At 44.9% G+C, this 15,178-nt stretch overlaps 1 protein-coding gene across 18 annotated transcripts in view; it reads left to right on the top strand.

Annotated features, from left to right (window-relative positions):
* The window catches only part of COL13A1 (collagen type XIII alpha 1 chain), a 225,864-nt gene that overhangs the window by 8,170 nt on the left and 202,516 nt on the right, over positions 1-15,178 (top strand). For all 18 annotated transcript variants that reach the window (XM_072628741.1, XM_072628735.1, XM_072628736.1 and 15 more), the window contains exon 2: positions 11,262-11,331. In XM_072628741.1, coding sequence (XP_072484842.1) covers positions 11,262-11,331 — 70 coding nt within the window. The remainder of the gene's footprint in view (positions 1-11,261; positions 11,332-15,178) is intronic.

The raw sequence follows: 15,178 nt of genomic DNA, 5'->3' as shown, positions 1-15,178 counted from the left end.
GAGAAAGAGGAAGAGAGAGGGAGGAGGGAAAGAGAGAGAAAGAGGGAGAAAGAGAAAGAAAGAAGGAGAGAAAGAGGGAGAGGAAGAGAGAAAGAGAAAGGGGGGGGGGAAGAGGGAGAGAGGGAGAGGAAGAGAGAGAGGGAGGGGAGCCAGAGAGAGAGAACTGGAAACAGGTGGGAGCCAGATTTCAAGCTCTGAGTCAGCAGTGCGATGTGGCAGTCAGAAAAACTGACATGCTTGGAGACTGTCAGAAGCACCAAGAAAAAGGAGGGGACTCCTCTTGTCATAGTCTACCCTGGTCCACCTACTCTGGAATATTGGGGTTCAGTTCTGGAGATCACAGGGCAGAGCACAGAGTCAGAGAATCACAGATTTAGAGCCATCTAGTCCATGTCCCCTTATTTTACAGGTGAGCAAACCTGCCTGGGCCTCAGTCAAGGTCACACAGGTAGCAAGCCTCTGAGGTGGGATTTGAAGCCAAGGCCCATGCCCCCAAAGTCAGGGCCCTTTTCCTTTGCACTGTGTGTGTGGAGGAGGATAATGGAGGCGGCGAACAGGTTGGAGAGCGAGCCTACCATATGAGGATCGGTGAGGAGAGCTGAGATAGTGCAGAGAAGGAAAGATTTAGGAGAGTAATAATAGCTGTCTTCAAGGATTTGAAGAGCTGTCATGTGGAACAGAGATTAAGCCTTGTTCTCTGCTGGGCTCCAGCAGAGTGGAAGTTGTGGAGAGGAGGATTTGGGCCCCAGAGAAGAGGAATGCTTCACAGCAGCACTGTTCCCAAGTGGAATGAGCTCTCTCCAGGTGCAGGGCCGCCCCCTTCCCCAAAACTGGGTATTATTTGTCCACTCTCTAAGAGGACCAATGCCTTCAGGAGGGTGATGGCTTGACTTGCAAGTGAATTAGATTTAAGTGAGGCAGGACTGTGCAAAGTCACTGGCCTCACTCCTTCCTCCAGAGCTAGGTGTTCAGTGGTTGGGGAAGGAGCAGAATGTAATGATAAGTACAGAGTGATGGGAAAGGGGACTTGAGAATGCAGACAAGTCCAGAAGAGGGGAAGGCCCTAAAGGACAATGGACCTGAGGGGTTTTCTTGGGTATCCTCCATGAGATTAATGATTTTTCCAGCTGCAAAGCTGTTGCTAAATCACATAAACCCAAAGGAAGATCAAAAGAGGCCCAGGGTGCCTGTGAAATCCACCATAAATGATGAAGGAGGGCAAAGGTGGTATCTGAGGTAAAGGGAAAGGAAATGGAGTTAACAAAGTGAAAGGCATTCCTAGGGAGAGAGAGGTATGAGGGCCAGAAGTCAGCCTGATGAATTGACCTACCTGTCCTAATTAAAGCCTTCCTCGTCCCCCAAATATCACAGTGCCTGAAATTCCACCATTAACAGAATTTCTTTAGGCTTTTCCATCTGGTCATAGATTAAGAGGAAAATAGGAAAAAATTCAGAATTTCATTAATGAAAAAAAATCTTCACATATATAGTAGGTTGTTATAGCAATGCAGAATTTTATATTTGTTAAAAGTGAAAAATCACCAGCATAGAAATTTAAATCTCCTAATTTGGATCTCATGGAATCCCATGGTTCTGTGGAGTACAGCTTGGGAAATATAAGCCTAAGGGCATTTCCAATGATGGTGGTCAGTTGTGAGTCAGGCCCTCCAGCTTCATGAATCTCAGAGATGGAAGGGTCTGAGGCCATCCTGCCCAACTGGTCCCTGAATGGTTCTCTTACAACCTCTTTCTCAGGTGGGCATATCTCTACCTCTGGGCAAAGACGGGACAGGAACAATGGTGATGAAGAGAGGATTTTCCCAATGTCCCAACTCTACCAGCCTTTGGGAAAGTATAATATTAGGTATGGTGGCCAGAGCTTCTGAATGTTCACGAATAGGGAAGGGAAATAAAGAGGAAAGGCATTTTTAAGGTCTGCACATTATTATGACACAGAAATAAGCATTCAGACATTTTTAAGACACTCCCATACTAGGATGGGTCTTTGTGCTCTCCCTGATTTAAGCCCTCTATTCCCTGTTACAGACTGCCACTCATCCACTCCTTCCTCGGCAAGTCTTATCCATGTCCTCCCATAAGGAGCCCCTGTCCCCCCCAACAATCTGGAAACCTTCCTCTAAGTCTTTTAATATTTCATGGATATTAAGTGGAAGGGAATTTAAAGGTCAATTCAGCTGGTAGATTAACTTCAAATTTGCAATATAAAAATAAGATTTTGATTCCTCGTGATCACTTAGATCAATCCTTGTTGAAACATTCCTTCCACTAGACCCTATCTCAATTTGTAACTATTTAAGAAGCTGAACAGAGGGGGTTGATCTGCTGGAAAACTAACCGCAAATCAGAGGATTGTTTTTAATCTTTTACAAATAAATTTTATTGAGACATTTGAGGTTTTTTTTACATAGCCTACATTCCCCTACCCCCCCAGACAGCCAACCCTTTTATCAAATAATCTTTAAGAAAAGAAAAAAATTCAGCAAAATTAATCAACACATCAAAAAATTTGACTTTACATATGCAATATTCCATAGCCGTGGACCCTACCTCTGTACCCCAGGTTGGAATTCAAGGTATGTCTTCTCATATCCTTTGTTTAGGGCCAAGGTTGGTCTTTATAATTTCACAATGTTCAGTTTTGAAGTTGTCATTGGTGTCGTTATCCTATAGATTGTTTTCCTGGCTCTACTTACTTTATTTTGTATCAGTTCATATAAGTCTTTTTATGATTCTCTGTATTTATTATGCCTGTAGTTTCTGCACAGTCATATCTCATTGTATAAGCTATTTCTTAATTGAAGGGCATCTTCATTGTTTCCAGTTCTTTGTGCCTCAGAAAGTGTTGCTACACACATTTTGGTACATAGGAAGGCTTTCTATTAGCCAGTAATCTCCTTGGGGTATATGTTTAGCAGTGGAAACTTTGGTGGGTACGGACATTTTAGTCATTTTATTGCATAATTCCAAATTGCTTTCATCATCATCGAGTTCAGTCAAACACCTACTATGTTCCAGATGCTGTGCTAAGTTCTGGGATTAAAAGAAAGGAAAAATATGGTCCCTTCTCTCAAGAAACTCACATTTGAATGTGGAAGACAATATGCAAGTAATTATGCACATTCAAGTTATATACAGTGTAAATGAGAGATTCTCTCAGGGGGCAGGCAATAGAGAAGGAAGGATGGGGAAAGGCCTCCTCCAGAAGATGGGTTTTGAGTTGAGTCTCTAGTTGAGGAAGTCAGGAGATAGAGACCAGGAGGGAGAACCTTTCAGACATAGAAGACAGTAAATGAAAAGACAAGAAGTCTGGAGATATATCCGTAGTGTAAAACATGAGCTGGTAAGCATCCCTGGCTACAAGGGAGCAACAGTGCTAAATTAGCTCCAAGCCCCCAGTTTAGTGTCCAGTAGCCAGATAAATCCCCATTTCTGAAAAGAGAATGTCCTTTCTTGTTCCCTTTCCTCTATTCAGGGGAGCAAAAAGTAAATTGCATTAAAAGCACGAATATGTTGTTCAACATCCTTTATCTCTGCTAAAAAGCTAAGAGGCAAAGTAAATGTTTAAAAATGAAAGCTAAGGCTTCCCTCACCCAGATGGCAACAGAGAAGTTAAAAGGAGCAAGTAACCCATGGGAACATTTGGTTTCCTCTCTGGAAAGAGAGAGGAGGTGGGGAAATAAAGTGTCTTCCCTGTCCTGGCAGACCCATCGCAGTTGGTGTTACCTAGACCGGAACGTCTGTCTCCCTGGCTCCACACTCCGCCTTTAGCTTAGGATTGGATCTGTTTTCTCCACTTGCCTCTTGTCTCTGACTTTCCTTTCTCTCAATTGTTTGACTTGGTCTGCTGAGCTCACTTCTACCTTCTTATACCCCACAAGCACCTTTATCAAAAAGAAGTTGGTGAGAGCTTGGGAGTTTGAGAACTGTCAGTGCAGTGGCTTGCACTTGCCTCTCGAGTCTCTTTTGGCCAATAGCTTGTCAAATAAGGGAGCTGGAGCAGATGACTTGTGAGGTTCCTTCATGCTCTATGTCTGTGCTTCTGTTCTAAGAAAGGCGCTCTGTAGCTGGGGCCTCTTGTTCACCCAGCTGTGGGACCCCGGGGGGATAGGGTGGGGACCATGTTGGCAGCCAGAGTCTTTCCTAAAGCTTCAAAGGGGAATCCAGCACAGAGGGGCAGAACAGTTGGCATTTCAGGGCCCTTTCCTCTGAAAGGGGACACTAAGGCTATTTTTCCTCAGCAGGTTAGCGCCAGGCCTTAGTTCTTACTGCCAAGACCTCCAGGGCAGGGATGGGGCGAGGGAGAGACTCAAGATCAGCCCCTGATCAGAAGTAGATAATGAACGTTTTGTCAACCACATTATGCCAAGCATCTTCCAAGGCCCTTCCTGGTCTAGTCCCCAACTCCCCTTATGGCCCCACCTTTACCAATACCTCCACCAAAAGTCCCTCCACTCTGGCCAGGTGGGGCATATGTATTCTCTGCACATTTCCTTCTCAGTAAAAGTCTCCTCACCTGCCAAGGCTAATTCTGACTATATCATTATTGTGAGCAGACATTTAGATGAATTACAAAGCACTTTACATCTGTTACCTCATTTCACCCTCACACAAACTCTGTGAAATAGGTAATACAGTATCATTATCACCATTTTATAGATGAGCAAACTGAGGCTCCAAGAGGTATTATAAAGTCCTATTTGTCTAGTTTCGTCCTTTCAGTTTTCAGAGGAAGAAAACAAAGCTATTCCTTCAAAAACCATACTCATAATAGCATTACGTAGTACTTTAAGGTTCATAATATATACCACTTTACATACATTATCTCAGTTGATTCTCATAACAAGCCTGGGAGGTATGTGCCATTGCTACTCCTATTTTACAGATGAGAAAACCGAGGCTCAGAGAGATTGTAACTTGCCCACAGGATCTCACAGCTAGTAAGTGTTGGAGGCCAGACTCGATCTCAAACCTCCTTAAAAACAAGCCCAATTTATCAACTGCCACCAAGGCCCAACACCTTGCACATAGTAGGGGCTTAATAGATCTTTACTGAGTCGAGTTTGCTGAAGCAAAGGGTGAATTGACCCCGCCATTTGAGAAGAGGGAATTCATGCTATATATAAGGGTAGGCCTAATGCCCTCTGGGTCCCTTCTAGTTCTAAGAGTCAGGATTGTATGGACAAGGCACCTTGCTAGGCACTGTATTTGTGTGTGTGTGTGTGTGTGTGTGTGTGTGTGTGTGTGTACCTGAGTGTGTGTGTGCATGCATGTGAAAGAACCTGAGGCTGAGATACAAAAATAAATGCCAGATAATGGCAAAAGATAAAAGCAAAATGACGGCATGGTCCCTGCCCTCAGTAAGCTTGCCATCTGGCTCAGCAGGCAGGACATGTCAACATGAACAGATAACTAAGGGATTACAGCTCAGATTCTCAACCTTTTATTTTCATGGTTGTTCATCCATAGTGGTGCAAGCAGCTCATCCAGTTTAAATCTATGGCCAAAGACAGTCAAACCCAACCAGTGAGTAGGTCTGCTTGACCTCTCTGGCCTCAGTATCCTCTTCTGTAAAATAAGGGATTTGGACAAGATCACCTCAATACTTGCCAGATCTAAATCCCCTGATCTTTGGATTGGTCTTCCAGTCTTGTGACAAAAGCTGAGATGTTCACATTCCCTTGCCTGATTGAATTTTGAGAGACGGAATATTCATAACATTCTTGACATTCTCTTTATATTGTCCAAATGGATCCCAGACCAATCCTGACTGCTGATTTCCTGGGGGAAGGGGGTCCAGGCAGCCTTGGTGCACAAAGTGATCAAAATATATGAAGTATTAAGTAGCAATAATCTGAGGCACAGATATGGTAAAGAGCAAGTCCCAGCTGAGCCAAAGAGGTTAAGGATTCCTTGGGAAGTAGTGGATTCCTCATCACTGCTTGTCTTCAAGCACAGGTGAGATGACCACTCATTGGCTTATTAAATCTGGAGCTTGTGGGAATTGGAATATGACTCACCTGTGGAATATGTGGAATTAGAATATGACTCACCTTTACCTGAACAAAACCATGATGATCTTTCCCTCTCCCAGTGCTGCCCAATGTTTAGAAAGCTGACCTTGCAAGTAAGACAACCAGGTTCAGATCTTGCTTCTGACACATAGTGGCCATGTCATAGTGGACAAAGCACTTAACTCCTCAGAGGCTCCAAGCAACTCTTGGAGGCTATAACTCAAAGTGGAGGTCCTGACTGGCCAGTGAGAGACTAGCCCAAGGTTGGAGGTGCCCAATCCAGGAGCCTCTCCAAAATCTCCCGCACCAGCAGGTCACTTCATCGTATTTCCTTGGCTCTACCTACGGGGGTGACAAGGTGACTTGTATTCACATCAAGAAATTCACAAGCTCTGTCCAAAGTAAACAAAAAAATTTAAAATCATGTTTTCTCCTTAGCGTCACAGCTCCAGGGAGATACAGTAGCTGACCCGTTGAGGGGAAGCTTTGAGAAGCAGACCATGTTTGGTAGCAGAGAGACCAGGAAACTTTGAGTCAGGAGGGTTGGGAAAGGTATCCTGGCTCCACTACTGGTCAAGTCACTTAATTTTATGAGACTCTGTTTCCTTATCTGTAAAAGGAGTCAACCAGACTAGGTGATTTCTGTTAGAGCCTGGCCAGCTCTAATGCATCTGATCTTTCACTCCCCTACCCCATTGTCCCACCCCCAGCTTCCTCTGGACCTTCAACTGTTTCCAGATTGGATAATTCCTATGCCCAGTTCACATTCCAAATTGTCTACACCAAGCACACCACCCTACCTCCTTCTTCAAAGATTGGAGATCATCCTCCCATCTGGCAATGCTCACTTGGAAGCAGGAGGGTGGACTGGGTGGCTTTCAGCTCACTCTTCTGGCCCGTTCTGTTGTCCAGTTGTGATTCTCTGATCCTGGGCCAAGTTTGTTGTGTAAGAAGAGCCTTGTGTTGGGTAGGCTCATTTTCAGTGACCACCTCCTCTCCTTACTCCCTCCTCCCAGCCTAATCCAATTATTCTGAGTCGTGGGCTTGGATTTCCCAATTTCCTTTGCTTTGATTTGGCCAAGCAGAACGACCCAAGCTTAGGGGCTTGTGGCTGAGAAATCTTCCCGTGCCTTGGCTCAATCTTACAGTGCTTTTGGCATGGTCCCATCTCCTAGGTATTGCTCCAGGGTGTGGGGAGTGGGGGGGGGGGGCACCACTGGGGGCCAAAACTGCCTGATAGATCTCTACTAATTGCAATTACATCTGTCTTCTGCTACTACCCTTTAATACACCTACTATGTGCCCAACACTGTACTGGACAAGGTGTCCCTGGTTTTAATTCATTAAAAATTCCATGCTGTACACATCTTCCCCTTTCCTACTATAGTGTCTGTTCACAGTCACTTCCAGAATGTCCTTCACATACCTTTTGGATTCTGGGTCCTTGATAGCTCCCATAGGAGTTGATACAATACTGTGAAAAGAAGTCTCAGGACCTGGGTTCAATCCTGCTTGTAACACGGTGCTTGTACAACTTTGGGCAAGTCAATTAGTTTCCTTAATTGTAAAAATAGGAGATTGGATGATCCCTAGAGCCCCTTCTAGATCTATGATCCCATTTCCTCCTCCATGTAGTCTTCCTAGTCCATCCTTGTCATCATGCTTCTCTCCTCCCTCTAAAATTTTATCACATTTATTGTGATAAATGCCATGACCCTGCCATGTTAGGATGGGGTGGAGGGAAGGGTAGGGGTGCAACATCCACAACACTCGAGCATTTTATCAATTACCTGTGCCCTCCCTCGGGGACATGGCTGAGATGACATGACCCACTTGTGCGCCAGGATCTTGGGGGCATGGCAGGATTGGGAGGCTGAAATAAATGAGCCCCCATAGGGGGCTCCTGGAACAGCTATTTCAGTTAAGTTCAAGTGCACTCAACAAGCCTCTATGAAGCACCCACTGTGTGCTAGGGGTTGTGCATGGAAAGGCAAACACCTACTAGAAGGGCTGAGCACTTGACTGTTTAATCAAATCCTCACTTGAGCTTCAGGGACCTTGGCTTCCACATCTATAAATGGTTGAGCTGGAGAGGTTCAATTAAGGCCAAGTCACCCCAATTTATACCTGGGCTCTCTCCCCCTTCTTCTGGTTGCTGAATGATTATCAAAATTTTAATGGTCTAAGTAAAACAAAGTACTAGACCAAGTGGATGGGAAACGTGGGGCAGCAGGGGCACCCACAGCACTGGTTTTGAGCATTTTTCCTTTGGTGAGTTCACAAGACTTGGTCTTTGGTCCAGATTCTCCTTGATGTAGGCTGTCTCAGAGTTCAGTATTAAACTATGATGGCCAAGCACAAAGACTTTTGGGACACCTTGTCTTTATCCTGAATCTATTCCTCAACCTTAACCAGTGGAGCAGACATAGACAAGATGGCACTAAAACCTCTACTGTTGCCTTTTCCCACTGGGTGATGTGTCATTGGCACATAGTGGCTGCAATCCCATCTCCCCATGCCATGCTCAAAGCTCAGGAGGTTGGGAAAAAAGGAGTGGTACCCACCCCTGAGATGAACTCATCACCTTCATATTAGAAGAGGATTGGATCTATAGTGCATCCATCTATCCATCTATCCAACCAGCACTGATTAGAGAAACATTAGCGTGCAGTGGAAAGATGTTCGATTTGGGTGCCAAATTTGGCACCTCTAGACCTGAGTTTGAATCCTGATTCTGTCACTTACTGCTCGTATGATAGTAGGCAAGTCACTTAACCTCTCTAGGCCTCTGCCCTTCCATCTCCAGACCTGTGATGTGATGGGTTAGTGCCTATTGTGTACCAGCATTGGAGACAGTCCCTGCCCTCCAGGAGCTAATGGTCTCCTGGAGGATGGGGATGGTGAGGAGGAAGACAACTAATGTTTACATATTGCTTTAAGGTTTGTGTCTAGATGATACAACATAGTGAATGAATAAATGAGTGAAGACATTTTAAAAACATTTATTATATGCCCAAGACTGAGAAGACAAACAGAAAAGTAAGAGAGTCCTTCCCCCAAGACCCTGACATATGTAGACAGGCTGAGCCACAGGACAAATGGAATAGCCCAATGGGCCCCAGTGGGCCCAGGTATCTGAAAGGCATACACAAGGTAGATAGTAAGACCCAGTGGATTGGAGGGTATGGTGGTAGAGGAGCTGGTAAGGTCCAATGGTCTTCCATTTTGCCTGAAGGGATGTAGTTGGCCTCTCCTCAATCATTCAAGCAGTATAAGCAATAGGGGTGCCTGGTTCTAGTCTGCCACTTTTGGGTAGGGGGAAGTGGCTCAAGCTTCAGAGTAGCGAAATGACTCACTGACCCCTCCCAAAGCAGTAAGGATGGGTGGTGAGCACCCAGACAGGAGGGGAAAAATGGAAGAAAGTATTGGGTGGAAGATTGGGAATTGAGTGGAGGTGTTCTTGCCTGGATCTCTGGTTTCTAGATTGTATTGTACATAGATAACTAAAAATAAATATCTAATGTTGGAATGGGGGAAGAAATGTGGGAACTAACACTGGAGGGAATCAGAGAAGGCCTCATGAAGGGGATGGCTCTTGAAGGGCCTTGAAAGTTGTTAGGGGTTCTAAGAGAGAGGTAGGAAGCAGAACCCTCCAGGCCTAGGCATGGGAGGAGAGACAATCTGGGCAAGACATGAAAGTAAGAAAGAGATGGTATATCATGTTGAGGGAGCACCAAGTAGGCCAGTAGATTGTAGAATGCACATGTGAGGGGGAGTAAAGGGTCTGAGAATCTGGATTCAAATGCTGATTCTGTTTTCCAATTTAAATCCTATGATCTGCTTAAGGTCCATTACCAGGCAATCCATCCTTTAAAGAGAGGGAGCAATTTGCTCACTGTAGCAAAGCTAGTGAAATGTTGGAGCTGGGCCTCCAAGTTTCTTTCCATTACATTCTGAGTTTCTTGTCCTGGGTGATATTGGGCAATTTCTGTAATATCTCTGAGCCTCACTGCCCTCCTGAGATGAGAGGCTTGGATTAGATGACATCAAAGGTCCCTTGACCTCTGTATCCCAGGATCCAATGAGTAATGATGGGAACTGCGCAGTCCGTATTGTGTCAGGGATGCAGCACTGAGGTCAAAGACGCCTGGCCCAAAACACTCAGGGACTTTGAGTTGGCATTCTCAGTGCATAATGAGTAGCCAATTGGCAGTTTCTCTTTGATATTGATACAAGGATTTTTAATAGATGGCAATGAGGTCCTTCTGATGTTTTGTTTATGTGAAGCCAGATGGAATCTTGGCCAAGGGGACAGGAAGCCTCCTTTGACTAGGCTGCCTTGTTAGGTTTATGGAAAGGGACACATCTCTTGCTTGGTCACTGCCATGCAGCAGTCATGGAACCCAAAGATCTAGAGTTGGAAAAAAAACTTCTGAGATCATCTAGTCTAATTCTCCTTTTTACAGGTGGGGAAACTGAGTTCAAATGCTGACCTTAAACAAGTCACTTCCTCCTCTCTATGACATAGTTTCCTTACTCATAAAAGGAAGAGATTGGACAAGATAACCTCTCAGATCCTTGCCAGCTCTAAATCAGTCCAATTCAATCCAACCAGCATATATTGGATACCATGACCCACACTGAAGGCTCCCCTGCCCCTCCGCCTTCTAAGGTTGTTTTCATGACAGTCTCATCTCAGCTTGTTTAATAAGCAAGCTCGTGCTCAGTTAAAGGTATTTCTGGCATTTGGGGGCAGGTGGGGGAGGGATTTATTTGGAGGAAGGGAGTCTTCCGGATGCCCCTGAAATCACCCTGCTTTGGGTCACTACTACCCATGGAAAGCTGGCTTTGTGCCTAAACACTCCCTCCTTGCTGTCCAGTTTACAGAGAGAATGTACAGAAAACAATTAGCCAACGACACAAGACAGGATATCATCGGGTGGGCATCAGACTGTGGCTTAGGCAAACAGTAATGGTTTACAGGTCGCAGAGTATGGCTTGGTATCTCTAAGAGCAGTCCAAAGAGAGTGGACCTGGCCAGCCTGCTTCCTGTCATGTAGGGGCTAGGCTGAAAACTGAGGGCCATTCAACATAGGTTGAATCCATTCTCCACTCAGAATCGGCCAAGCTTCTCCTCCCCACCCAACCTCTTCCTCACCCCTTGTGTTGCTGACATGCTTGACTTTATGATCTGGAGCTGATTTCCCTTCTCTTTCCTTCCTACTGTAGAAACTGAAACTTCATTTGACCAGGCGACGAGAGCCCAGGGATACATCATTGAGATGTAACTGTCCTCCAGGTAAGGAGCAGCCTGGGCAAGAAAGGCATGGGGAGGGGAGAACATTTCAGACATGCCCCTGGACAATGTCCCAACTGCCACCAGTGTGTGTGTGTGTGTGTGTGTGTGTGTGTGTGTGTGTGTGTGTGTGTGTGTGTGTGTGTGTGTGTGTGTGTGTGTTGGGGTGGAGGGGTGATATTACTGCAGTTGTAAGCAAAAATGTGATAATCCTCCAGGAGTCTAATGGGGGATTTTGCTTATAAAGTTTATAAAACCTTTATGGTCTCCCTGAGCTGGATGGGAGGAAGTGTGTTATATTGCTGAATCTGAAACCAGGAGGCCTGGGTTTGGATCAAAACTGCATTAGCTTGTTGCGTGTTCTTTGATCAGTCCTTTTCACTCTCTGGATTCAGTTTTCCTATCTGTGAAATGAGGTAGTTGGGTTAAGAAACCACTAAAAATTTATTTACTCTCCAGTTGTAACTTGGAGGCAATGTAGTTCAGTAAAAAAAGAAAAAAGTATGCCAGTTTAGGTTTGGAGGACCTGGGTTCAAATCCCACCTTTGTCATTTGCTACCTGTGTGACCTTGGGAAAAATCATTGGAATTCTCTGGCCCTCAGTTTCCATATGGACAAAATAACCTCTGAGGTCCTTCCAACTCTAAATCCTATGATCCTATCAAAGCCAATGTGTATAACTATAGTTGACTTGAACTGCCTTTCTCCTCTTCCCCCAAGTACCCCCTCAATAAAATTTTATTTCCCTCTTTGTAAAGCATTTATCCCGCAGCATCCTGTGGTGCTATGTTGCTGCTGCTGCCAAGTGGCATTTATAGAGCTTGGAAGTATACAGAGTACTTTATGAACTTGATTGTGTCCAAGCCGCAAGTGCCACCTTTTACATAAAATCTTCCCTAATCCCCTGCCCAGCAGCTAATGCCCTTCTCCCACCACATTTACCTGGTATGTTTATACTTTGTCTCTCCTGACAGAATGGAAGCACCTCAAGGGTTTGGGTTTTGTCTTCGTACCCCCAGTGTCCTCAGGACCTGGCACCTAGTATGTGAATGGATGAATGGATGAATGAATGGATGGATGGATGAGTGAGTGGATGGATGGATGGATGGATGGATGGATGGATGGATGGATGGATGGATGGATGGATGAAAAAGTCCTTACTAGGTACCATGTACTTTGCTCAGCACTTGAGACCCAATGAGATAATCCCTTCAAGTATGATGGGAGAAGACAACCCATAGAAGGCAGTTAGGTGGTGCTGTGGTGGCTAGAGCACCAGGCCTGAAGTCAGAAAGACTCACTTTCCTGAGTTCAAATCCAGCCTCAAACAAGTACTTACTAGCTGTGTGACCCTGGGCAAGTCACTTAACCTTGTTTGCCTCAGTTTCCTCATTGGTAAAATGAGCTGAAGAAGGAAATGGCAAATCACTCCAGTATCTTTGCCGAGAAAACCCCAAATGGGGTCAGAAAGAATCAGAAATGACTGAAAATGACTGAACACCACCACCAGATTTAGAAAGGAGAGGCTGCTGCCTGAGCATATGCTGGGCCAGCCTGAAGTGAAATGGTGCAGCAAGAGACAATGAAAGCTTACCTCCCAGAGCCCAGTGTCTGAGTCCTGGGTGCTTAATAATGCTTGCTGACTGACGCATCCAATGCCTGGTATTGTTATTCCCATTTTACAAAGAAGGAAACTAAGGCTTATAAAAGATCATTGACTTGCTTGCGGGTCCCACAGCTAGTAAGTAGCAATGACAGAATTTGCACCAGGTTCTTCCTGACTCCAAGTGTAAGTGTGTATTCCCAGTCCCTGTTTCTTAGCTTGTTGCTGACTTCTGAGCTCCATGAAGGCAGAGACCATTCTTATCCAAATTCTGCATAACCCCCAGTGCCTGACACAGTGCTCAACACACAGTGGGTCCTTTTTAATAAGTGTTGAATTTAGCTGAATTAACCTAAGCTTCCCCTTTCAAGAATATTCAGTTCCATAGAAAGCAACCAGGCACAGTGGAAAGAGAAGGGGTTGAGGAATTAGGATGCCCAGATACTAGTCTCGATTCTGCCACTAACCTGCCTGGAGACCTGGAACATGGCAATTGTGGGTTCTACTCACCTTGCCCATGGAGTTGCAGAGATAAAATAAATATAAAAATACTTGTATAAATAAGCAGTATAAGGGATAAGTAAACTATATAAAGTTTACATGAGCATAAATAAACTATCTAGAGCTTATGCAAAAATAAGGTATGTAAATAAGCCATTTTTTAAAAAAAGGATTATAATGGAGGGTGGGAGCATAGGTCTACCTAAACCCAATTATCTCCAAACCTACCAAATGACCTAGATTTTCTCACCCATACCTCTAGTCAGGAAGGGAGAAAGGCAAGTAAAAATATTGGGGGATAAAAACATTTTTTTTAATGTTTCAGCAATTATCATGGGTATAACAACACACTCTAAAGGAAAGAGCACTGGTCTTAGGGTCAGAAGGCGTAGGTCCTAATCTTGTCCCTGTTTCTTACTGCGTGTGCAATGGAAAGGCAGCTGTACTGGGGGTTAAAGGACTTCAGTTTGAGCCCCAGCACATGCCCCAAGTGACCTTGGACAAGTCACTTAAACCTTCTGGACCTCACTTCCCTCATCTGTAAAATGAGAAGTTGACCTTTAAGGTTCCTACCAGTTCTGAATTTTTGTGGAGTGTCTGAGGGTGCCCCCTCCTCCATCTCATAGAAAAGGCCCCCAGAAAAGGGTTCCTAGGTTCAAGGTTCTCTGTAGGTCAACATTCACCAAAACCATGTCTCATGAGCCCCCACTGAAGTAGTTATCTTTAATGGTCAGTCAGAGGTCACAAGTCAATCAAAGCAAAGGCTGGCACATACATGTTGGTCTCCATGGCTAGGGCGCCCACGTCCAGGGACCTCCACTCAACAGCTCAAGTCTCCCACACAGTAGGGGCCACTCGTATAACTAGTGATATAATTGTGCTGCTCCCATGAAGCTTGCCACCTACTGGCCTCTGACATTGACATAAGCTTCATCCACTGAATACACAGTCACTCTCCCAGATCTAATACCATTGCTTCTTCATGAGAAGAGTGGGCTCTGCCATGTTCTCTTTTTAAAAACAGACACATTTGCCTCAGTCATAGCCCCAGCCCTCCCTCCAGGAAAAGCCTATCTGGGCTTCACAGAGCAAGCCATCCTATTCCCTTCCAAGTCCTGGATAAGAGACTCATCATCTCCCAGGAATTTTCTTTTTCTTTTTGGTCTCCAGTGCCTTGTTCATTGGAACACAGAGCAGAACCACTTTTGGTTCGTAAGAACATAAGTTGAAACACTCCAACCTTAATATCTAAGCAATGCCCTCAGGTTTCATTTTTTTTAGGCTTGACCTTCCTGGTCACAGGGTTTAAGCATCCAAGGCCAAACTTGCTCTGATGTAGGATGACACTTCCCTACTTCTCTTGATTTTAATCTCCAAAGCCTAGATTATGCCTTTGCTTCACCCTCATCCACAGAAGGGTTCTTCACACAATAACTGCCCAGAGGAATCATGCTTTCCTAATTTTTCAATTTCAAGTACCTTCTCCTCCTACACATAATTGAGTGGATGTGGAAAAGGCCCAGACAAAAGCTAAGCCCACCAGACAAGGTCATTGTCTCTCCTACCTGCCACATTCCTGGCCTTGCATGTGCATATTCAGACAGTCCAAACCTCTCACAGTTTGAACTCACTCTTACATATGGTCCTGGGAGTCCTTCCCTGGGTACACTTTCTTCTTCTGTGAAATGAGGGGAACGAACAAGAGAAATTCTAAATTGAATTCAGCTTAAAAATTCTGTTATATTA

Source organism: Notamacropus eugenii, chromosome 1 (assembly GCF_028372415.1).
Source record: "Notamacropus eugenii isolate mMacEug1 chromosome 1, mMacEug1.pri_v2, whole genome shotgun sequence".
Lineage (NCBI taxonomy): Eukaryota > Metazoa > Chordata > Mammalia > Diprotodontia > Macropodidae > Notamacropus > Notamacropus eugenii.
Note: the sequence above shows the minus strand (reverse complement) of the source record. Positions and strands in the feature narration are given on the sequence as shown.